This window comes from Haliaeetus leucocephalus, unplaced genomic scaffold (genome assembly GCF_000737465.1).
Source record: "Haliaeetus leucocephalus isolate CR32 unplaced genomic scaffold, Haliaeetus_leucocephalus-4.0 Scaffold207, whole genome shotgun sequence".
NCBI classification, from domain to species: Eukaryota; Metazoa; Chordata; class Aves; order Accipitriformes; family Accipitridae; genus Haliaeetus; species Haliaeetus leucocephalus.
The window spans coordinates 701,380-726,859 of record NW_010972643.1 but is presented as its reverse complement, the minus strand read 5'-3'; the positions used below and the strand labels follow the sequence as shown (position 1 = coordinate 726,859).

Sequence of the window (25,480 nt, the reverse complement as noted above, 5' to 3'; positions counted from 1 at the left end):
AAAAATTTTTTTTTTTTTTTTTTTTTTTTTTTTTTTTTTTTTTGCAGCTGACTCCCTGCAAACCTTCGAGCAAAATTCATTCCTTATCAGGCTGCCACAAAGCAGTCTATAGACTGTTCATTTTGCCCAGCAGATCAGCAGTTAAACTTCTACCCTGTTGGGCAGAAAGGTAGGAAGGGTGGATTTGTTGCAGATGACTTGGCTGAGATACAGTGCCACTACCCAGCTGTTTCTCAAGCTCCTGATATCCCTTACCGCAGTTAGGTGTTCAGAGCCTGCAATGCAGGTAGTAATTTTGAAGCAGTCTTGCATTGGTTGTGAAGACTGTGGCCTTCATAGAGGGTGGCCAGAGGAGGAGACGGCTCAGCTGTGGTGGTCCATTCTGTGAATGATGTGCAGAAGGCAGAGGAATGGTGGGACATTCAGGGACCTGTGCATATACTTTTGCTTCAGCTGCTCTGCTGTTAAATCCGTGATAGGGGTCACCATACAAGAGACATGCTGCCTGCTTTCCTGAGGTGGCAACGTGGAGTTGAGAGAGCTGGGTCTGGCCTTCACTTGCTGTTCTCCTGGCACCTATTTCTGCTGGGAGCAGCTGGCTGGATGGCAGCTGGCTCTGAAACTTGCCACTGGGTCTTGCCTGAGCCATGAGTCTCGGGGCCCAAGGATTGACATTTAATCTGCCTCTGCTTTAAAATAGTTAGAAGAATTCAAGGTCTGATCTTCTCAAAGATTTAAAGATGGAGCTATGTGGCCAGTTGTCTAATACTGACTACAAGTGGTTGTAGGATAAACTGTATTCCACCTGGGAGTTGCGATTCCCAGTCATTAGCCATTGTAGTAGACCTGTCATGCAGCATTTGGTGGGTTATACTCTTCCTGTATTTTATTCCTCAGCTGAACTCCTAGTTATCTCCTCTGGAGTTCTTCAGCAATTTAAAAAAAAAAAAAAAAAAAAAGCTAACTCTCAGGTAAGAAAATGAGTATGGAGTTTTTGGCATTTCTGGGACTCACCTGAATCACAGCAAAGATGAGAGGTATTAAGGCTCATTGCAGAATCATATTTAGACTATATCTCTACAAATAGTGGGATATCTGTAGCAGGATAAGATTTAGGAGCAGGTGACTCATCCATTTGATTCTCTTTGTCCTTAATCCCATAAAACCACCAACAAGGAACAAACTCCTCTTCTTATAAGCCATCTCACTGGATATAAAATGTCTCCTGTTCAAGGTTGTGACTTTTGGTAGCTCAGTGGTACCTGAAAGCTGAAGAGCTATTTCAGATTTTGAGCAGTAGTTGCCAGTACAGCTCAAACAGCTCCAAGTATAACCTTTTGTTTGTGCTGGCAAACCTTTATTTTTTGCCTTGTTCTCTATCTTATGCTGCTTTAATTTTTATTTTCTCTTTGGCCTATGTTTATCTCTCTGTCGTTCTGCATGTGACCTTTGGGCTATGCAACAAAATGCTTGCTGATTATCTTGTATGTTGTTTTAGTACCATGAAATGACACATGCTAAATGCTCCATTGCTTTGTGTTTTTTGTATACCTCCAGGGATGGTGACTCAACCGCTTCCCTGGGCAGCCTGTTCCAATGCCTGACAACCCTTTCAGTAAAGAATTTTTTTATAATATCCAATCTACCCTCCACCCCCTCCCTGATGCAACTTGAGGCCATTTCCTCTCATCCTATCACTTGTTACTTGGGAGAAGAGACCAGCCCCCACCTCGCTACAACCTCCTTTCAGAGAGCCGTAAGGTCTCCCCCCAGCCTCCTTTTCTCCAGAAAGGAGACAGATGTCTGAGACAGAGCTCCAGGTGTGGTCAGGTCTTCACTATATTGTGGTGGTTCTCATAGGCTTCAGTGGTAGTCTCTTTTGATACTTTAGAATATCATATTTCTTTGCTTTAGCAGACAGGTTTTAGAACAATTTTCAATTTCCCTTTTCTGAATCTCCAGTTTAATCCTATTACCTCTGTCTCTTTCCTTGCTGAGACCAAAATTACAACTTTATAGAATTCCAGTTAGCTGAAAGTGGTCATTTTGTCTTTAGTTACTCTCACTTGCATTTATCATCTTCCCTTAACATGGAATATGATTTCACATAAGGGTTTTTTTATAGAAAAAAAAAACCCACAACTGATATAAATGCAACTTGTCAGTTCTTTTGTCCTTGATCTTTTCTTTGGTTCAAGAGCATAAGTGACTTATAAAGTTGAAAAGTTTCTTCTTGGTTCATGGAAAAAACAAGCAGAAAGAATTGTTGATAGAGAGGTGATAGCTTTCTCAGGAACAGCTGGTAAGTATTGTTAAATTAGTTATTAAGTATCAAAAATACATAGTTCTTACCTATTTCTAGGAAGATAGAAAGGCACAAATACTATTAATAATCTGTAGAGATATATTTGGAATGCATTTATTCCTAGCTAATATTTAGAAATGGTTAAAATCTAGGAATAGCTGTAGATATACCAGATGCGTTCAGCTAAATTGACCTGGAATATGCAGCAGTAAGCCAGGATTGTTGGGAGCAGTGAGCTTGTAACCAGTGTTTCAGAACTGGCTCTTGGTTTTTTGCTGCCTCAATTTTTTTATGCCACTTCAGAGGCACGTGCTTTTCTGAAAAAGTGGATTACCAACTCTTAAGAAAATATAATAAAAATCTAACGTATGTACGAAAGATGGTGTGCAAGATCAGAGACTTTCCAAATTACTGATTACATTACAAAATACAGATTGTCAGCTGTAAAGTAAGAGTATGTGTTTATTCTGACCTATCTTGAATTAGACTTGATTTGACATTTTTATGACAGTCAGTGTGCTACTGATTCTAACAGGAGTTTTGAAATAATGGGTAATGTTTTAGGGACGTTTTCTGTTTGGAAGAAGGTGGTTATCATGCTGACTGTTAAACAAATGTAAACAGTTTAAAGGAAATACATACTAAATCACACTCCATTAAAACTCAGTTAAATAGTTTACTATAATTATTGTTTAGAAACCTCAGTGCCCATGTGTCTTAATTTAAATATGCACTTACATTGAAAAATTAAATTTGCAGTATTTTTAAGCAAGTTCTTAACTTCTGTGAAATTTGTGGAGGAAGAACAACATTGGCAGTGTACTTGTGGTAGACTATATTTACTTTAATACATTTTCAATTAGACAGTTAATATAGCAGGTAAACTTGAAATTGTTCATTCAAATGCTGGACACTTGTATTTAACATTTTACATAATGTCTGCTTTATCAAGATTTTAAGTCTCTTTTTATAAGAGTACATAATGTAATAATTTAATATTATTATACAATGATTTATTTAACTATATATTATTGTTATTTGACGTGTTGTTGTTAAACCAGAAGCTATATCTGTGTGAAATGAAATCAGTCTTGGTCCATTGCACTGCAAAGTCCTTCATCATCTTTTTTGATGAGAGAGAGATATTTTCAGGCGTAAAAACCATTTGTTTGTACAAACACAGCAATGTCATTTACAAAGACTACTTCCCACCCCCCTACCCCACCCCCCGTTGTGCTTTTCTGTAAATTAAGGGGGGCCATGTCAGGACCCAACTCAGTCCCATGTGGAAGCATGTTTTAAATAAGTGAGTCCTCTGGGCCTTGGCTGAAAGTCACTTTTCTAAGCTGACTAGAATACAGGTTTTTTTACTGTGAGTAAAGGGAGCAAATGTCACAACCGCACCTGTATGTTAAGTATGCTACAAATGCAGATACAAATCGAGGCCATGAAAGAGTGTGGTCATAGCATAAACATCTCCTTTGGAAAGAAACACGTTAGCGTTGTGCGTGTACGTAGCTGTCCGTCCATCAGTGGCACACCATATTCTGTAGCAGCCTTCTAGTCCCTTATGTTACAGGAGAAAATTTTTGAAGCGTTGCTGTCAAATTTAACCCCAGTGCCCTGAGAGGAGTCAGCAATGAGCATCTGTATTTTTGAAAATTCTTTGGAGGCTGATTCTACTTCGTTGCTGTATTATTCATTCTAGATCCCATCAGTAAAATGTCAGAGAATACTTCAGTGGAACTGGCCCCTGGGGATAAAGTCTCTGGGTTTCATTAATGCAATTCCTTTTCAAATAAGCAAGGGAAAAATCAATGGTAACACCTGATAATGTTTGGCAAGTCACTCCGTAGTTCTTTCTCAGCATTAGAAACCATACACATCTACCCCTGCAGATGTGTGTTGGTTTAGTAGGTTTTGCCTATCAGTAACAAAACTGAAGTGGAAGCTTAAAAAGATATTTTCCAAACAAAGTACACTGGTGATTAGACTTGCTTGCATTGTAATAGTGTATGTTTCTACCTAGTTTCAGGTGTAGTTAGATGCTTCTTGGCTTGTTATATTCAAAGCTACACAGAGATGCCGACAGAACAGGAGCATGAGAGGAGGATAAAGCTCTGTTTTTATAACAGTCACTTTGTGGACAGTTTTCTAGACAGGCTGGCTCTTACAATTTCTTTCACCTTTATCTGCAAGAAGGTTTAAATCTGCTGCAAAGTTCCAGTTCCCAGTACACAGCACCACTGCCCTGAGCAAGCTGTTATGCTTGTATGATAGTAGTGAAGCAGTAGGTTATTTATAGCTGAGAAATCAGTGAAAAATCACATCAGCTGCTATGAAAACTCCACATACAAATAAAAATTTGACCCCCAACGAGCTGTCAGAGCAATCTCTGATCCTTCACTTTAATCTTCCCTTCTGTGGGTCGTTGGATATGTAATAAAAACATATGAAGTGCAAACCAAATCTGCTAACTAAATCCCTGCTATTTGTTGCACTGCTTGCTTTTGGATTTGGAGTGTAGCTAATAGTTTCAAAGGCTGCTGCATATTTTTCTGCTCTGTCTTCCTCGAGTTACTAAATGAAACGGGAAGTTAAAACGCATGCGAGAATTTTCTATTGCTCATAAACACTATGTCATCTCTGTGAAAGGCCATCAGCATTACAGCCCAATGCTGAAGCAGTGATGTTTATTTAAGAGGATTGGTGGCCAGAAATAAGCCACAGTGTCTAATCAGACACAGGCCCTGCCTGGGCACTGTGCCACAACGTTTATTGCGTGTGCATTTCTCATAAGCAAAATGGCTACGTACTGAGGAGGATGGACGTGAAGTCTGGAAGAAATTACGGTGCAAACAGCGCTTCTTAACTTTCTGAGGAGGATTTAAGTGTATGTAAATATACTGGAATGAATGAGACTGTGCGACTGTGAGTTACCGAAAGCCAAATGGGGAATGTCTGTGGATGTGTGAGGGCTGAAAAGGAAGAACGGTGTTTAGATCCTGCCAAAGCTCCCTTAAGTCCGGCTGGAAGAAAATATTTCAGACGAAAAAGGAGAAAGAAATCAACTGAGGAGAGACCAGATTCAGTACAGGTTAAAGAAAATGAAGAAAAAAGCCAGTATGAAGTGGGGATTTCAGAAAACATTCGTCCCAAGGGTGTGGGATTGGCTGCTTCCTTCCCTCGGAGAGTGACAGTGGCTGGTAATGCTCTGCCTGTGAGTACAGACCTTTCAGCTGATCTTGTTAAAGCAAAAGTTTTACTGGGTGAAACAAGGAGTGATTCTCTTTGTGGGGACAGTTTTCATGGTGATAATCAGAGGCTCGTGAAGTCTGATGAAAGAGAGACATGGTTAAAGGAACAAGACAAGAGGAATTCAGAGGAATGCTGTACATGGAAGAGGAAATACTTGGAGGATGGCAACAGGAGAGAATTAGCATTCGTGAAGAAACCCAGTGGTTTTTGTTATGGAAAAGCAGCCAGCTTGGATTCTGCTATCCACATTTTAGGTGCACAACGTGAAGAAACTGGGTTAAACACAACTTCTTGCAGAATCATTGAAGATATCCCAGAAAGCAATAAATCTGAAAAGTTGCATCACTTTCTTTCTGAAAGCAAAAGTGATCCACTGCTTGAACAAAAGAGGTTTTATTCTTCTGATGCTGTGCTTTCCCAATTGCCAACAGAAAAGGCATTATTTAGCATTCCACCAAACAGGAGCAAGGTAATTATTTTGTCACAGTATATTATCTTTCAAAGTCAGCTCAGAATAAGTATTGGAACAGTATTTTTTCTGTTACAAAGTATCTTCACTTTGCTGTATATAAGCCTTTTACCCATGCTATGATACTACAGGTAGTCATAGGACAGAACATACTACTTTCTTTTTCATAGGTTAAGTAGTACCTCTATACTTCAGGAGTATTGTTATATCCTTGTGCTGTTTTGCTATCTATAGTTTGATTTGTTTCCTAATTTAGGAAAGAGATTTTCATGTTAAAAAGCTTCTAGAAGGTGGAGTGAATTTTAGAGAGTTGTTTAAGTTCACATTCAGTATCTGCAGTAATTTTTCTTATCAACTCTTGATGGTCTTCTAATTCCTTTGGGTCTTGTATCAAGGAAAGGAGTATTTCTTTTCAGTTATGGCCAATAGGAACTGAAGTATGATAGAAATATGTAGGCAGCTTGAAATAGAAAAAGTGAACATAAATCATGTTAATATTGCTCTACACTTCCTGTAAAAGATCTTTCCTCCCAAATTGTCTAGATGACCTATTAATATTAATTATTGAAATTCCATCTTCCTGTGAGGGTGGGTTTATTTTCCTTTTACAATATTAAGTAAGTATGAGCTTAGTTGCAGAATATCTGAAGGAAAGCAAATTTTTGTCTGTCGGTATCCATGCTTACCAGTTCAATCCATATTACCAGTTCTGCCCCACTCATCTTCAGCGCAACTGAAATCTTCTAAGTGCCAATACCAGGATCTGGTCCAAAACTGATTCCCCTTGCTCAACCAAGACATCTGAGCTTTGAGTTGAGTGAACAGAGGGAATGGACATATGCCAAAGGTACTCCTTCCACCAAAGAGCTAACTACACTTCTGTTGTTTACATAATTTACTGTTGTAAAAAGAATCAAATAATACTTTTTCCAAGCTCAGTTTTTAAATACAGATAACACACCCAATTACGACACACAGTACACATTAGTACGAATAGCCTTCTAATACACATGGAGATCTTTGCCCTCTTAATCTTAGCTGGAATTCAGGAACAGCTTAGGGATGTTCTTTGATTTGAAGAAAACATCATTACTGAGTAAAAGAGTATGAGGCCTTGTCTGTTCAGACAAGCATGGCTGCTTTTTCCTCTATAATCAGAGTAATACAACTTCTAATATTGCTGCAGTTATTACTCCAACCAGGCATATACCTCCTGTTACCACGGGGGGTGGGTGGGTGGGCAGAGGAAGAGACTTCTGTTGAGCACCTACATCAACACTGAGAATTGTGCCGCTGATACTGACAAAACACTGCATAACGATGCAAATATGAAAACTACTGACAGACCAGGCTAAATGCCTGAGTTGCTGAAATGTCTGGTTTTCAGTTTGGTTCCCTTTCTCAACCCAAGGTTCTGAGTACAAGTAATTTTAAGAGCACTTAGCTTTGACCTGTAAACAAATCCAGGAAGAAAATTAGATTTCAGACTAGTTATTTTATAAAATCACGACTACTTTCCTTTTGATTGCTTTTGAGAACTGAACAAGCATTTGAATGTCTTCTATTTCAGTATAAAACAGTAAAGCTGTTATTTATAGAAATCCACAAAGTTCCTGTTATCAGCTTGATAACCTGATAACAAGGTTTGCATTACTAGTCTCAGGTTTTACCATTTTCTTGGTCATAATTACATAGATCAGTAGCCTCCACTCACCTTGTCAACTTACCCTAATGTACCCTCAGCATACACAGTGCATCAGACGTGGCTGATACTTGAAAGTGTATTGGCTTTTCAAACTGGGAGACAAACACCAGAGGAAGCTCATTGGTACAGCTGGCTAATTTGCACTTTTAACAGAGATAGGACATTTTACCCTCTGAAGCAGCATAGTCCTCACTACTGGAGTATATCCTTTGAGTTTCTTCCTGTGGCACATCTTCATATGCATATAAAACAATTATGATTTTGTGTTCAAATAAGTACTACTACATTACGTCTGTTTTCCTATTTGCAAAATTCAGGTTAAGTGGGGTGTTCTGAAGCTTCGTTCCTGACTGCTCACTACTAGCTTTGAGAGAACAGTTTTTTACTCTCTGCTGGGGCCTTATTTCTACATCCCTTGTTCCTGATACAGGAAGGTGACTTCCTCAAGCAAGATATGCTCTGATGCTGTTCTAACTCAGGGCTGTCCTAGAGCAGATGGCAGTTTGCATTAAGGTCAAGAAATTGTGAATCAAGACTGAAACAGGCTTCCTGCAGCAACTTCCCCTTCTCAGTAATGTTATAGCACAATGCAGGTAGAGTAGAAAATCAAGGCTGTATACTTTTGGCTTCTCTGCAGGGGGTACTGCCACTGTGATATTTGATGTCTCCTGTGTTGAAACAAGCCATAGTTTTCATTCAGTATCAGTAAAAGATAGCTACCAGCTGGTGTTACCAGCAGTTTTTGGTGGTTGTCAGCTTCTGTCAAAAACAATGACTTATATGTATCACATTATCAATCATTATCATTATTTTTCCAATCTAATTTGTGGTAGTTTCAGTTCTGGTTTATGGATGTAAACATTTTTTAGAGAAAAAAAAAAAAAGTCTAATATATAAACAGAATCACTCATCGACTTCCAGTACTCAACTGTTGTCTCGGCTGCAAGTTCCTCAGCTGTTTTTTTGCCATGCATCTACATGGTGTTTAATACAGTGGATTTCTCATCTCCTATACAGCACTAATAATAATCTACAAGAAAAAAACCACATGTATTTGAGTCAGGTTAAAGGCAATATACTTGCTTTTAAATTAAAAAATGTAGATTACTTGTAATCAGCATATTCAGTAGAAAACTTCTGGCTAAATAGTCATCTGTTTGTTATTGCAGTTATCATTGCAAATAGTTGTAAGATAACAAGACACCTTCCAACTGTGTCCACCATCTCATAATACTGTATTATATATTCATGTAGTACAGTTAAAAGAGGGAGAAATGCCAGTTGGTCTTCTGGAACATGATCTGCAAAGGTGCAAAAGTCAGGAGTTTTGCTTTATTGGCATATTGTTGTTTGCTTCCTTGTAATACTCACAAGAAGCAGGTGCAGTCCACCTTAAATGCTGGTGACTGAAGGAGATCTATAATCATTGATGGAACTACTGGAGCTGGAAAGGTTCTGGACAGGTCATCTAGGTCATCTCTGTACCTGAAGGCAAGATAACTTAATGAAAACCATTCTTGACTGGTACTAGTTCTTCTGTGTCTGCCTTATTGGTGGTTTCACATGCTTCCTGAGTAATTATTCTATTGCTTATCTGTCTTTTGTATTAAAAAGTGGTTTTAGCTGAAAACGTGTAAGCTCATTTTAAACTCATTACTTCTTTTGCCATTCCCAGAAGAGTTAATTACCTTTTCTGCAACAGCATTTTACATATTTGAAGACTATTATCACGTCTCCCCTTGGTTTTCCTTAGTTTAGACTAAATAAACCCAATTTTTCAATCTTTCCTAACATGTCATGTATTTTTAGATCTTCATCATTCTTGTTTTTCTCTTATGATCTGCTTCAGCTGATCCAGTATTTTTTGAAGGGTGTTGCCCAAAGCTGGATTTGCAGCTCCACAGAGCCTTGCGAGAGCTGAATAGGAACATTTGAATTTATGGCCAAATGGAAACTCGCAAAGTCCAACTGTAACGTCAGGGGAGATGACTTCTTGTGATCACATGCAAGCTCAAATTCCATTCATATAACTATACTTCCCTCAACATGCTGTCAACAATCCTTTTCAAACGCAACACATAACTAAGTGCTTAGCTTAGGTGGAAAGTAGCATTTCAAAATCTCTCCATATTCATGTATTCTTTTTTCTCTTATTTCTTTGTGTTCTTCAGACTTTTCTGGTTTAGGGCTAGCTGACATTAGAATACATTTCATTATACATCATACATCTCCTAGCCCATTATATACTTTTGTGCAGTTAAGTACATTATGTCAAGTCTAGACTTGCTTCAAAACCTTTGGGATAAGATGAAATCAGAGGGAGGACTCCTCTACTGTTTATACCAGTCTTGCTCTTCTTCTGTTTGCACTGTAAAAAATGAGCCACAGAAATCCAGCACCACCGTTGATCTCTTTTGGATGGTGTTCTCTGGTCTGGTATGTTCTTCAGACTCAAAACTGCATCACTGAAATCGGTGCAACCAAAGAGCTTGAGGCTTTTTGGTATATGGATTTTGTATACTGTGTGATGCAGAGGGAACTTACAGGCAGAGAAAAAACACAGTGGCAGAGGTGAACTAGTTCTCCCAGTTACAGACAAGAAATAGAGTATTTAGCGCCAATTAAGACTTTGATCCTGAAATACAAGGGCTGTGCAGAGAATTACCTCTGTCACTTTTTCTTGCATAACTTGTAATTCACAGGCTTTGAGATAATTTGGAGAACTGCATCTCTAGCAAAGAACTGTTCAAACTCATGCAAACTCAGTAATTTGTTCCATGTTTAAGGAATAATTGTCCTCTAGTAACAGTTTATAGCAGGTAAATGATAGGCTTGTGGGATATAAGAATGAAAGGTTCACACAAACTGTTTTCTTTGAAGGATAAAATTTGAACAGTAAAAGATTTGATTGCCCCTTAACTTCTTTTCTGGTGTAGCATTCCTAATTTAGTAGTCCTTTTTCTTTCCTGTGGCAAATGATGTTATAAATGTTGATAATAATGCATAGTTGGTAGATGAGTATCGATACTGTCCTTACGGGGTTAACAAAGGAGAGATGTGCTCTTCCTTCTCTCTGACACCTTTTTTTGTGGGGTTGTATTTTACTTTTTCAGTACTTCCAAGTTAATAGGGCATCTTGCAAAGTAGACCTCATATTTGTAAGTGTAATAAAATATAGCTCTTTGACCCACAGTTTCCCTCGATGTATTTTTATACTTCTTAAATATGAATTCAGTGTTTATGAAAAAGTCTGAAATCTTAGCCTTGGAATCTGAAAGAGAACAGAAGTGCTCAGGCTGTTTCAGGTCTCAGGCTAATATTGGCGTTCCTTAACTGTACTGAAACGGGCTACTTCCATGAGGGAAAAGCAGTCTCAGTTTTTAAACCCAGTCTAGTCTATTGCTTTTTCTTCAAATGGCCAACAAGGGTGCCAAATGGTCCTTGGAAGATTTTGGATCGAAAACCTGTTGATCTTAGGGTAATGAGCTAAATTCATGTTTTAGCCATCCAAAATTCAGATTGCAAGCTTGCCTAGTGGTCACTTCCAGAATAAGAAATATTCTCCTGTTTGTGACCATAGCTACAAATGTTGTTTCAATGTAACAACAGATACAAGTAGGACCTTCAGAAGTTGCCTGATGTCTGAAATCACTTGTTGCCAGAGGAATCTAATGTGCACTCAAATATGCTGCATTTGCACTTTCTGCAGTCTGAAATGTACATAGCCATTGCAGGTCAATTAACCGTGAAGGAGGCTAAAGGTTTGAATTTACCAGTAAGGAATGGTGATTAGCAAATCTCATTGTTAGCTCACTTAGTTAGAATACATTAAAGAGTGTGATACTTAAGGGTTACACACGGAGGACTTTCTGAAAATGACAAGGAAAAAATTATAGGGGTTTTTTGTTGTTGGGGGTTTTTTTGCTAGACATCTGGCACTTCAGATGACATCACCTCTTTCAGAAGCATTTTCTGGATAAGTGGTAAATGGTTGACTTCATTTATATTGTGGTCTGGTTGTGATGAATAGAAACTAAAGCTACTGAAAAAATATTTAGTTTGCTTTCTTGCTTTGAAATACCAAAGAATAAAGGTAAGCAACAGAAAGGAAATCTTAAACTGCAGATGAGCTCCCTAGATTTTACAGGAAAATTTTCAGAGAGATTTTCAGTGGGTCTTTTGCCACATTGGATTCCCTGTTGTCTTCACTTATAAGACTCATACTGTCTGTATTTTGTGTGATTTCATGTAGTAAATACTCTGCAGGATTTTGATACCTAGAAATTAATAATCAATCACAGCTGCATGTGTTTCTCTTCAGCCTTTTAAACAAAAAAGAGGTTATTCTTTTTTCCTCTTTGATTTTTCTTTAAAATGTGCAGTGTTGTAGCTGGAGACAATAGGGTGCAAAAAATGCCATCAGATCTTCAGAGGTATTTATGGGCTAGTTGAACAGTTAAAACTACTTTGCTTTCTAGCATGGTGCTTGTATCTTTCCCTTACCTACAGCCAGCAGATATGATGGCCTGTGATAAGTATCTGAAGAACTGCTTTCACAACTTGGTGTTTTGTGGATACTTGCATAGAAAATAATGTAAATTAATTTGTTCCTAGCATTAAATTTACTTCCTGTTTACTGTACAGCTGAAATGCTCATCGTCCCCTGGAAGCGTGAAAGGTGGTTAAACAGAAATCTTAGAGAGCACTGCAGCAGCTACATTGCCCTGACATCTCCAGGCTCTTCCTTTAGTCCCCTGCTTCCTAGTGCTTTCCACCACCTCCTGTTAGGCATTGACATAGCAGCATCGGTAGGAAAGCTACATCTCTTTGTTCCTGGTACTGTTTTGCGTGGCTTTAATGTTAGAAAAACCCGTAATTTCTAGCCTAGCCTGTGTGAATTCCGCTAGGAAGAGCCCAGACAGAAGACGCCTTTGCGTGCAGAGATTTCAAGGCCAGGAGACATCGTTGTGACCGTCCCATCTTGACCTCATGAACGTAGCTCCCTGGTTTACGCTAGAACAGGATTGCTGGAGTTGGCACAGCTCCAGAGTTAAGCCTCTTTCTACAGCTAACTTGAGCACCTACCTCACGCCCAAAGTTGTCTGGCCTCAGGCTGGCTCCAGAGCTGAAGGAGACCTGTCTCTCCCCATGGTGCTGGGTGCCGACTTGGGCAGCGCACCCTCTTCCAGGTGGGTTCGTGGGGGTGCTTTGGTGTCCACCCACAAATCTTGGTGGTGTCTCAAGCCCTCTTGCCTCTGCCCAAGCACCTCGGCCTGCTTTTTGTAATGTCTGAGCTGCAGCCCATGTGTCCTTATGTAGTGCCTCATGGTACCTAGGTTCTTGATGTTCTTGATAATAACATATTCTATTATCTATTGTTGTTTGGATAAGTGGTAAAAGGTGGCCACTTAGAAGACTACATGTGATAGCACTTTCTTTATCAAGGCATGTCTTCTTTTTGTTGAATCTTGCAGTTCAGATTTACATTGAGTACAATTTCTATAACATGAGGTGCAAACAATACATGTTCAAATTAGGGAAATGTCTGCTTCATATACACACAATGGTAGTTTTCTAAGCAATCTGACTGAACTTCATTAGGAGAGAATTTAATGTACTAGAAAGTAGTATTTGTATGTAAAATTCCCAATCCTTTCCTGCATTCACTGACATGAAATTGATAATGCTTAGATAATACAAAACCAAACCTTCTGTATCAGGCAAAATTTTTATTTATAATCTTTCAGTCTTTCAGTCATTCCTAAAATGCTTCTCAGAAAAATTTTATCCTAAAACAATTATTACCAGTTTTCACTGTAAATGGCTCTTTTGTTACTGAATTCCAGAACAGCATATATTATAAATTAACCTGTTTTGAGAGAAACATGGTAGCTAGATGAAGTATGAATAAATATAGGTATTATATAGGTGTGACTATATACATATAAAACATACTGCATTTTATATATAATTATATAAATTTATGTAGAATAGGTATAATACATAAAAATAATTATTATTTGCATTATCAGCATAAAATAGACATAGTTAAGTATTTTTAATTATGTGATATTATTATATTGTCCCCAGAAATTAAGAGGCTGAGAACTGGCTAACTGAAGAAAGTTGTGAAGCTATGGATTTTGTATTTCATATTGAAGACACTAAGAGTGCATAAGGTTGAGACATGAAAGAGTATTAATACAGTACATAAATAATTGTCATATTCATGTATGCAAATATCAAACAGAAAATTCTTCAGTAATGCAGAGTGGGTTTCTGCAATATTTTAAACATTATTATGGGTTAGATGTAATTATAATATTTTCATTAACTGTATTTTAGATATCTGATATCCATGTTACTGGAGAGTCAGAGGACATGTCTGCTAAAGAGAGACTGCTCCTATGGTCGCAGCAGACAACCGAGGGTTATGCTGGAATACGTTGTGAAAATTTCACTACCTGCTGGCGTGATGGAAGATTATTTAATGCCATCATTCATAAATACAGGTAAGTAGTCCATTTGTTCTCTTGGAAAATGTTAATTACGGCATTTTAATGTGCATAGGGAGATGGCTCTGTGGTTTATGCCTGTAATAGCAGTGCAGCAGTGGAGATGACAGTGTCTCTTCCTGGGCAATTCCCTGCTCTTTGCAGCCAAAGCATTCCTCATTAGCCCTTACATATTCCTCCTTCCTCAGAAGGGCATCTCCATGGATCCTGCACCTCCAAGCTGCTGAGGAGAATGTCACGGGGTTGAGTCTTCTCCACAGTCCCTTTTTGTCATACTGACATTTAAGTGTAGGCAGGGTAGTGGCAGAACTGATCACCAAAGTCCAAAACTGCACTGCTGGTGAAAGCCGTCGCCTGCTGCGTGACCTGAGATATGCCTGAGATCCCCATATTCTTCCCTGTATGACTTTACCATGGCCCTGGAGCCTCAAGCTTCCTCGCTTGGAGCCCAGATCTACTCTGAAATGTGTCTCCTGTAAAATGGCAGGTTATTCTCATGGAAAATGGGGCCAGCTGGCTTGAACGTTCTCAGTCTTAGAAGGCAATTGTGCTACTGTATGCTTTTGTGACCACACTCTTACAAAGTTAAACAGGCATTGGTAGATCTACTGGTGGCTGTGGCTAGAAGCTAAAGGATACAGTATGTTAACTTGAAATACAGTTGAAGATGTCTACTGACAAGAGAGGATTTCTAATTCTGGATTCTAAGTGAGAAGAGATCTGTCTTGATAAAGCTGACTTTGGCATCAAAGCTCATCATGGGAACAAGATTTAAGGTCACTGCTGTGTTCAGTGTTCCCTCTTGGTTGGCGGCATCTCTCTGGTACATTTTTTGGTGCCTGAATTGAATAAGGAGTTTTGTGTCTTAGAGGACCATATGGGAGAGTATTCTGGCCACTGGGCTAATTAGTGTGTACTGACTTGTCCCTCACTCTGCAAGGCTTGCAACTTTCTGGGGTTTATTATAGCACGTGTGGTTTATGCTGTATGCCCTGGGGCACATCATAAGGAAATTTGAGGGTACATGACTTCCTTGGTGTAATATCAGTGGAGTGTCCCAGGTAGAGAGAGACAAATTTGGTATGTTTTAATGCAGCGCCAGGGAACAGACCCTGAGCAGATTATTCCATTCTTGTATTTCCTCTTGTGGGACCATTTGGCTCACCACAGAAGGAAGCCTAGGCAGAGCCAATATGCGTGTGGTACAGGAACTAGGACACTGAAGTAAAACGGGAGATGAGTCATGCAGATGCAGCCTTTTCCTCACACGCTGTGTAGAGAGGCTGTAAGCACAAAATACAGTGCTCTGAGTCCTAGAGAAGTTAGCTGTGACAGTGCATAACTTCATGGTAAGATAAAGCTGCATCTGAATCAATGAGGTCTTTTTCTCACTATGCTTCTGTTCTGGGTAGCCAGTCAGGGAGGAGGTGCATGCCAGCAAGAAAGTCTTCTTTTAGTAACATTGGCAAGACAAAGGGAATTAGCTGGCAAAAGACTAGGCTGTTTTACTTCAGGACAGAGCAGCCGAAAGAATGAACATAGCACAGGCAAGTATTTGAAAAAATAAATAATTTGAAAGATACAGGGAAAGGGGAAGGTAAAAAAGGAAGGAGCTTAATGAGATGGAATAATGGAAAATATTTCCCAGAGCTTCTTCGGAGCCTTATTACCACTTACATAGAGCAGTGTAGCCTATACAGATCAGTTAATAAATAATGAAAAACTTGAATTCCATCCTCTAGCTGTGAGAATGTTAATGTCTTGGGACATGACTGAGTACCTGTAGTTGATTTGCTAGAGCAGTGTTTCTGGTAGTGCTCTGAGTTTCATTCACAGTGTTTCAGCAGGGAAGCACAGGCACCTTGGACACCAGTGCATTGCACAAAGCAGATGATTCAGTGGCTGAGGAGCAGAGTCCACATTTTGAGTGCTTCTGTGCCAGTTTCCATTTAGCTTATCCTCTTCTTGTAAACATAACTTCATCTAAGGATCCTGTGTCCTTCCCAGGAATGTTTACTGTCCTTATCTGATGTCTTTTTGCTGTGAGAGGTTACAGATTCTCAGACATCGTCTTGCTGATTAAATCAGTGAGATTCTTCCACTGGCTTCAGTGAGCTTCTATTTTTCTTTCCTTTGTCATTTTGTACCATTAAAAGAGAGATAGTAATTTCCAGCAATTGCTCACAAGATAGGAATGGTCTCCCCAAACAGTCGTCTGATATTTTTAAGTACAGTGTTTTACTCCAGAGAGCTCTTTTAAAGCTCGGTTTGTGTTCTGAGCAGTATGTAGGTTAAACGGTAACAAAACATGCACATTTCTGGCAGTGATTCTCCATATGCTCTGTCTGTTTTAGTAGCTCCCAGTTTGTGGATCACTGGTGGTCTCATGAGCTACTAGGCTGAGCGCCCTGCAGATGCTGCCGGCTGGGGTGCTCCACCAGGGTGGATGACCAGATGTGCCTGCTTGGGGGGTGGGATGGGACTGTGGGGCTGCCACCGTGGAGCACCCCCATGGGTGCACGTCTGTCAGTCGTGGTGCGGTGTGGCAGCCCCTCCTGTGCCAGGTATGCTGTGCTCACTGGAGATTACCTCTGCTTACAGAAGCACCATGCACCCTGGGCCAGGAGGAGTATCTGCTCTCTGTGAGTGGGGATGGGGGCTTTGCAGCAGGGATGTGACTTCCAGTCCCAGAAGTGATTTAAATGGGCCCAGACCTAATTTTAAGGGGATGACGTTTAGTGCTATGACAGTAATAACCGGAAGGCTCAGAAACACCCAGGTGTGTTAATGGTATCTAGAATTGCAGTTATACTGAGCGACAGTAAGCTGTACATTGGATGGAGAGCACATGCTTACCCATGTCAGGGCACAGAGGTGGGGGGTCTCCATGGAGGCTCTGCCAGGGCAGGGCCTGGCAGCCAGGGCCCGTCCCACCGCCCCAGCCAGGAGCAGGGTGGCTGGGGGGGACCAGGGCAGCCCCAGCCCCAGGAATCGGGTGCCCCCCTGGGCACGGGCTGAGGCTGGGCCTGGGATGTGGGCCCACAGGTGTAGGCTGCACCACTGCAGGGGCCATAGTTCAGCTGGGGGCCAGAGGCAAGAGCTCCAGCAGCTCCCGGAGGACAGGAGCCACGCTGTCCCTGAGCTAAAGCTGAGCAGAGACAGGCAAAACCCCATGCTCACAGCCCTGACGCCATGGCTGAGAGGCCTTTCCTGGATGTGCCATCAAGAACATAAGCCATACAGGTCCAGCAGGATCCCTACAGTCGGTCAGCTGGGAGACAGGGAGATGTCACTGTCCAGTTCGAGGTGACAGGACCGGAGTGGCAGGCTATAATTACATCCTTTCCAGGCATAAGCAATTTCTTAAATTGCAAGTACGCACCAGCTTCGAGACTTGAGGAAATTGCTGAAGCTGTGGAGGGCTGGGCGAGGAGCTGGGCTGTGAATCAGTCACCAGTGGGCAGGGAGCCTCTCCCTTCAGCGGGGCTGACAGCCCAACCTGCTTTAACAGCAGGTGAGGATTGTTTCATCTGGGCTGCTGGTAGTGGTCTCCATTTTTTTTTTTTTTCTTCTGTCCTGGCAGAGGATCCCAGCACCTTTTGGTGCAAGCCAGCTAAGATTTATGATGCAGAAATGCAGGAATACTGCATGAATTTGCCGTGGCTCGCTGCTCCCCCCAAGGTGCATGGGAGAAGCGGGATAAGGCCAACCTGTGCCTGGCATGACTAGCTGTAGTACCCACTGCAGCATTTTGGCAGAGATCAGCAGGCCAGTGTGTGGCAGCTGGGTGAGCCAGGTTCCTCCCTGTCTCCCTGCCCTGCCTGCACCCACAGATGTGCTGGCAGCACTCCGCTTCCAACACCAAGCTTGGGGACGCAGGCAGCGTGCGGGCGCCAGATCACATGCGTACAGATTAGTCAACTGCTCTCCTGAGCAAATGCAGTATATTTGTTTTCTTCCCTCAAGCAACAAGGGTTAGGTTGTCAGAGCTTTCCGTAAGGGCCTTCAGGCACTTTTTCTCTTAACTCTTTTAAGAGTATGAATGAGTTTGCAGTGATTTTTTGCGGTGTTCTTTAAATAAAGGGAAGTTATTTTATGAATGACAGAAATGAGAGGAAAAAATTACTCTGAGGTGTTTGACTCCATATACAACAAATATTTTTTCCCTCCAAATTTAGGAAAATGTAATTTGTTTTTGCCTGAGAAAGTTGCTTATGTTTTCAGCAGGTTCCAGCCGTCTGTATTTATAATTGAAGATTACTCGGCTGAACTTCTGAAGAGTATATAAAGCTTCCAATGTAAAACATCCTGTACATGATTAAATTCCTGGGAAAGGAATGGGGCTCCACACCGGCCTCAAGAACTGCCTTAGGGAGCTCCATTGCAGACCCTGGCTTTTGCTTTTCATGCTGTTACTCTGTGTGAATATTTGTTTTAACATAGAAAACCAGATAAAACGATCACATTAAAAAGTCTGTTTTAATACTGAACTTGACCACTTTTGTAATTGTATGATTTTATTTAAATATATCAGCTTTCAAACTTTTTTGAACCTCCACACCTTTCTTTGGATCTGTGATCAGGCCATTTGTAAGGCTACAGATATGCCTAGGAGATTCAAGAAAATTCTGTATGTCTCATCTATTATGTAATTGGCCTTTTATAGCTTAATTTTTCATTGAAGGTGTGTGTTACTTGCTTCATTGTGTTGTGTTGGAAGAAATCTGACTTCAGGCAGTTTAAAAAGTACACGATGTTTCCTTCATACCATCGTATCATACGCAGCAAAAACCTGTAAGCCAGACTTCAAAGTTGGAGGCTGACTTTAGTCAGCATGTAATACCCAGATTTTCCCGGAGATACTGCTGTCTACACACTGGGGTCTTCATCTTGTGGCTCTATGGTGTATTTCTAGTCACTAAGACTGTGCTTTAGGTAAATGCTCTTGATTTGTGTTTTCTTTTTCTTATGTACATAACTTTTGCCCTGAAGAAGAAATACTAATTTTTCAGAACTGTATCCTGTTGCTGAAATACATAGAAACAGTTGGTGTCCATAGAGAATGATGAAGGTTAGTCTTCTTTCATTAGGGGTTGCATGCCAGATTGGAGCTAGTGATCTAAATTATAGATACATTACACTTTGCAGATACATTTATTTTAAAGCAAAGCAAATTGAAATAAAAAGTTATACCAAAGTAAAAAACCTGCTTTTTTTGACCTCAGGCTGCCCTGACCCTTTGGTACATAAGGACTACAGGCACTTTCAGTTAAAAAGTGTCTGAAAATGGGATTTACGAAATAGCAAAAATAATAGCTGTAAGATTTACAGTTAAATGGCACCTATGGACACTTCATTAAGGACAGTCACTACTGATACTCAGAAAACAGGCATGGTTACAGATCAGCTCATCTTACTTTCTAAAGAAAAAAAGTGAAGTATGGAAGATAAGAAAAGAAGATCAATGTCAAACATGCACACTTTTTGTAACAATGTGTGCACTCCTTTCTACACTTTATTTTTGTGTTCTTAAAATTTTTATAATAAAGAGGGAATTTTGCTTTTAGCGTTTGCAAAAGGAATTCCAGCAAGAGCAGTATGGAACTAGATAATAGCATTTAATGAGTAGCCCCAGTGGTGCCTGCATGGTGAAAAATAGCATCCATTCAGGAAGCACTGCAAGCTCAGCTCAGTTCCCAGATAAATCAGTGTTTTTTAAGTTCTAGTCTCAGGTGTCAGGTCTGTTCTAGTAAATGAAGCGGGTCCAGCCCCTGCTCTCCTGCCTTGTAAGTGGTATAGCAGGGCTTGTGTCTGCATGGCCGAACTCTCCTCTCTGTCCCCCAGACAGGGTGCAGCCTCTTGAGGGCAGTCCTGGGTCAGTGTTGTCCCTTGAACTGGGCTCATGTATTGCTTGGGAGTGCGAGGGTTGCAATGGGCCATGGTCATGCTATGGGAAGGACTAGCAATTAAAGAGTCACAGGCCCTTCATCTGGCCTTCTGTACACTTCCAGCATAGACATGTCCAGTTATGTCTGGGCTTTTAGGTGAATTTCAGCAACCATACAAAATGGGAAAGACACTGGTTAGGAAAAAAGTGGATAAACTGTGTTTAGGTCAGGCAGCAGTCTGACAAGTGAGCAGGACTGTAGTATACGCATGAAGGGTTTGAGAAAAGAAAACAAGCAAGGTTATTTCATGTAATGCTGTACCAAGGCTTGCCGAGACCACATGCAGACAGTTGTCTACAAATTTTGGCACCACCTAACAAGAATGATAATTATTAGAAATGCTGCAGAGAGGGAGAGTGGTGATAGAGTTCAAAGGGGTGCATTTTGGGCACAAGTTTGAAGAAAAATGTTTTTTACTGTATTGTTAAAGAAATGTGGCGATCTGATCCAAAGGAGCCTTTGCTAGTGGTAAAATTTGTGCAAGGCCTTAATGATGCCTTAAGTCGTATACAGTTTAGAGAGAGACCAAGGAGAAAATAGCTACTGTTCCCAAACGAAAGAGGAACAGAGGCTGACGGTGAATGCAGTACCGAAAGAGTGTAGGTACACTGGGTGCTTCATGTGGGAGGAAGAGGAATAGAAGCTGCAGCAAAGAGCATGTCCCCAAAGGAAGCAGCACTGTGACCGCTCCATAAATGCCAGATAAAGTGAGAGGCAGATTTTCCAGGGCCACAGTGCTTTTCTTTTGAAATATTGCTATAGTAACTCTGTATACTTTCAGAACTACTAAGCGGCTGGTTTTGGGAGTGTGGCATAGCAGGGAGCAAGCTGGACTCTGGCCTGCTAAGTAACTGTTCTGATTTAGGACAAGGTTTAGAACTGGGATGATTTGCCATGTGTGTATAGTTAGTTGAACACTAAGCTCCTAGCCAGCAGTGCATGTGTCATCCCTCTTATGTTAAAACATGTTGCAGCTGGTCAGGTACTGACATGAATACATTCCTTAAGGGGAGGAGCAGTGATGCCTCAATTTGCAGTAACACGTTGACCACCCTTGGGGAATGAATGAGAAAGAAACTAAATATTACATAGTGTTAAGCCTTAAAATGCTAGGGGATGTGTTTTGAATAAAGAGATTAGTTGGGTCTGCTAGTTTTGGCTTGCCATTTTGTAACTTGTAATTTATTATTACCCAGCTTTAACAAAAAGAAAATGTGAGTTTGGTTGCGTTGCTCCCCCCGCCACCTGCCCCCTTCCCAACCACCTCATTGTTCAAAAGCTGGTTGTTACTGTTTTCAACAAGTTTTGTTACACAGAAGAAATTAACTTGGCATTAAGAATTGGCAATTTGGGAAAAGATAAACAGCATTCAGGATAATTAAAAACATTGACAAGCAGACATGCTTTTAACGTTACTTGCCTGAGTATGCATGTACATATAACTAATGGGTTTAGAAACAAGTAACCTCAGCTGCAGTTTAATTGAATGTACTCAGAAAAATTCTGTGATGGCTCTTGGTAAAGTCTATATTAAAATAGTACTGGAAGCAGGCCTGCAATTTTAACATCTTGTGTTGTGGTGGTGGTTAGCCTTAGCGGGTATTAGATGGAAGACTTCTAGGCAGTTGGGTCGATTAATTTCAGATCTGGACTTAAAATGATCCCTGCGTATGTTGTGCTGGATTCTACTGCAAAGTAGCAGCTGAATGACAGATAACAATTTTCTTTTTGCTATAACTGAAAAGAAAAAAAATACTGGGATGAAATCAAAGCTTTTATCTTGCTTAGACCAAATGGGAGTAAAGTGAAAAGTAAAACTTTGGGTTGAAAGGCCAGGTTTTTTTCAGGTTTCATGTGCCTCTTACTCTTTGATCGGTAAAGACCAGGACACCTAAGGGTGTCAGAAGCCTTTATCCAAAAGGATATGGTGTCTGAGCAGTGGTGGCATATGTGTCGACGATAAATTGGACAGGGAGAGGTCTTGGTCTTCTGGCAAATTCGTGGCACATGGAGAAACGGTTGCTTCCAAGGCAGGATGGCACAAGGAGCCTTTGGGGAAATCTTTTGAACTCATTGCAGTACCTCACCCTTCTTCCCTGTTGGTAACTGTGTTAATCCCACTGGGAAGCTAGTGTATCAGGCAGTCACTTCTGGGGTCTGGAGTAGTTTTCTCAGGGAGCAGAACAGAAAAATCATTTGGTTGGGTTTCTTCATTGTCTTTTTGGCGTTCAAACACTCCAAGGAAAGGTACTTTATGGTTATTTTTGTAGATTGCACAGTGTGGGTTGACGTTAACAGCTGTGAGCCTCATTCCTATTTAAATGTTATCATAGGCAAAAAGTTGGCAAAGTTACTATAGAATTTTTGTAATAACAAAAACATCTCGTATTACAAAGAGAATGTAAAATCTGGTTTTAAAGCTGGTAAAAGGACTGGCTGAGATCCTTTCTAGTTTCATTCCTGTGTATACTGAACTTGAAATCTACATTGCAAACTTACTGCCAAGTTGTGATTAGGGTTCATTTGGCGTGGCTAAAGCTGAACTCGATGTTTAACTGATAGGTCTTTGATGTTACAGTGCCTCAGTTGTGTCTTTATCTAAATCAATTGGTATGGCAAGTTACAGGTAAAATTCTGCTATGCAAACAAAGGTAGGACAGGAGGTTTCAGTAGGTTTATTAAACACTTTGCTTGTCAAATCAAGGACATGCACAATAGAAGGAATTATTTGAATTAGCTGTGTATATTGCTAGGGGCTAACTTAATAAGTTAGGGCACCTGAGGGCTTTTTTTCCCTTATTTTTAGTGCAGTTAAAACATTCATTCTTTTTCTACTGGAAGTCTTGATATAACATGTTAGGATGTCTGAAGAATAGATAGGAAACATCCATAAAAAGTGCGCCCTTGTCGCACTGTCACTTGCAATATTTTTTTCAGAATTACTTGTCGTATCTGAAAACGTATATGAAATACTATGAAAAAGATACACAAAGGAGAGCTGAAGAGTTCAGATCATGTGAGAATTCTTCAGCTCTTGGGGGAATAAAAGGGCATGATTGTTCATCTTTAGAGAGGCATTGAGTGAAATCTATAGAGGCACATAAAATCATGAATAGTACAAGCATTCCTGTCATACCAACACAGGAGAAGATAAAACCAAAACGAGTGTAATGATTTTGCATAATGATCACGCAAAATGCATTACCACACTATGTTATTGAGGCTGGGGACCTGTGGAGCTTGAGAAAAGTATATGCCACATACTTGAACAGACAATCTGCAGAGCTGTATTCAGCAGCATGCTTTTTGGTTTATCGCAGTTGTAAGGATAAAACTTTTCTATAATGACAGTTTTTAATTAGAAAATTGTTTGCATTTTCCCTGAATTCTGAAGTGTTGCCTAACTTCAGTGATGACACTGTTCAGCATTGCCCAGTGGTTTGATGTGTTGGGATAATTATTTGTGTCACTATGTCATGTGTTAGTTGAAGATATTATTGTAAAGTCTATGGCTGAACAGTCATTTTAGTCTCACATTTGAGATTACATGAAATATTTTCCATATCTCCCCCCAAAAAAGATATTTCTGAAAAGTAGTCAAATATTTATGTAAATTACTTCAAATAATTTGTGTCAATTGGCCAAGATAGAAGGTTTTCATGGAGTACTTTTCACCTGCTTTTCACCTTTAAACTTCCAGTCAAGTGCTGAATGATGAGCTACCAGGTATCATATACCATGCATCTCCTTAATTACAGTAGTAAAATTTTGGTAGCCTTTTGGAATTTGTTTCATATTAATTGAATGAGAAAGTCTTCAAGAAGTCCTAAGCAAAACTGCAATAATCGTTATCAAGTCTGTGAGAGCCAGTTAAGCAATTCTGCATTTAAAATGTACAGCATTGCTTTATTTTTCTGCAAGTTTCGTCTCAAAACATGCATGTTCAGTGAGGCAGCACATTTCATGACAGCTTTGCAGTTATCTAAACTTCTACTCAGTACAGTCAGTGGATTTGGCTCGCTCTGAAGTAATTCTTAGGTTCTGGATAGCTTGCTAGATAGGTTGCACTGGATGCGTTGGCCAGATTTCCACTAACTATAATGAAATATATGTAGACACCTAAATTTCGGTGCCTGGATCTGGAGTTGAATCTTACCCCTTGTTACTTTCCTCATCCTCATATAGATGTAATAGAGGCCTTATCATCTCATGGAAGTATAAAAGCTGGAGGCTCTCAAATCTTTCTCTGTTCTTTCTTGTCACATCTGGGTGAATCTGTTAAAAAGAACAAAAGCTATTCTTCCTAGAAGTTAACAGTCTACAGTTACACGTCCTGTGAATGCTCAAGGCTGATTACTGATGATCAGACCTGGCTGTGCATTATTCCGTGTAAACCTCCTTTTCTGGCCAACTCCACTTAATAGTGTTGTAACTGTAGATTAGAAGTCCTGCCTGTCCTTTGACTGACTATTTCCTCTGAAGGACAGCTGCAGCCAGTTCTTCATTTAGGTACTCCGTCACACTTATGTCCATGATGTATCTTTCATGTTTAATTTTCTAGCTTTTCTACTCAAATGTTTGTGAGTAGTATGCAAAACTATCCATCTAGCAGACATGTGAACCCAAGGACCAGTGCTAAGGAGCTTCAGGCAAAAATGGTCACCTGGTTCAGACATGTGGTTCAAAACTTAGTTTTGCCAGTTGCAGACATTGGCATAGAAATTAGTGCTCACATTTCTGTCCTGAGGTCTGAGAATGAAGGGTTTTTTCCTAAAATAGAGCAAGAAACTCAATGAAGCTAGAAAACCTCCTCATGTGTGATTGTTGTACATAGATTCTTCTGAGACAAATACACAGTTTTGTAAAGGATCCAGAGCTTCTGAAAGGAGGGTAGCCTAGGGTATACTGGAAGATAGTGTTGACTCAGGAGTCAACATTGTACCTTCTTTCCTCAACGTGGGGTTTTTGACACCAAGGAACCTGCTACAGAACCTTGTGCTGTGTGTCTATATTGTGGTCCTTGATTCTGATGATGGACGAGATCTGTTCCTCCTTGATGCCACAAAGTCATACCTGCTTGCCATTTTTGAGCAGAAAACCTCCTCTTCTTCCTCTGTAAGAACCTCCTTCTTCTTCCTCTTTCTTCCTGTGGAAGGAAATCTGAATTACTCTGCTCCCTGAAACTTGCATTTCCAAGTTCTCTGAAACTGGGTTACTGAACCCAGCTAGTCCTCTGTGGCCTTTTTTTTCCCCTAAGTCATGGCATCTTTATATTGAAGC

General features: G+C 40.3%; 1 protein-coding gene across 2 annotated transcripts in view; it reads left to right on the top strand.

Moving 5' to 3' along the window:
* DST (dystonin) overlaps nucleotides 1–25,480 on the top strand; it is a 306,520-nt gene that overhangs the window by 124,665 nt on the left and 156,375 nt on the right. For both annotated transcript variants that reach the window (XM_010566374.1, XM_010566375.1), the window contains one exon: nucleotides 14,083–14,249. In XM_010566374.1, coding sequence (XP_010564676.1) covers nucleotides 14,083–14,249 — 167 coding nt within the window. The remainder of the gene's footprint in view (nucleotides 1–14,082; nucleotides 14,250–25,480) is intronic.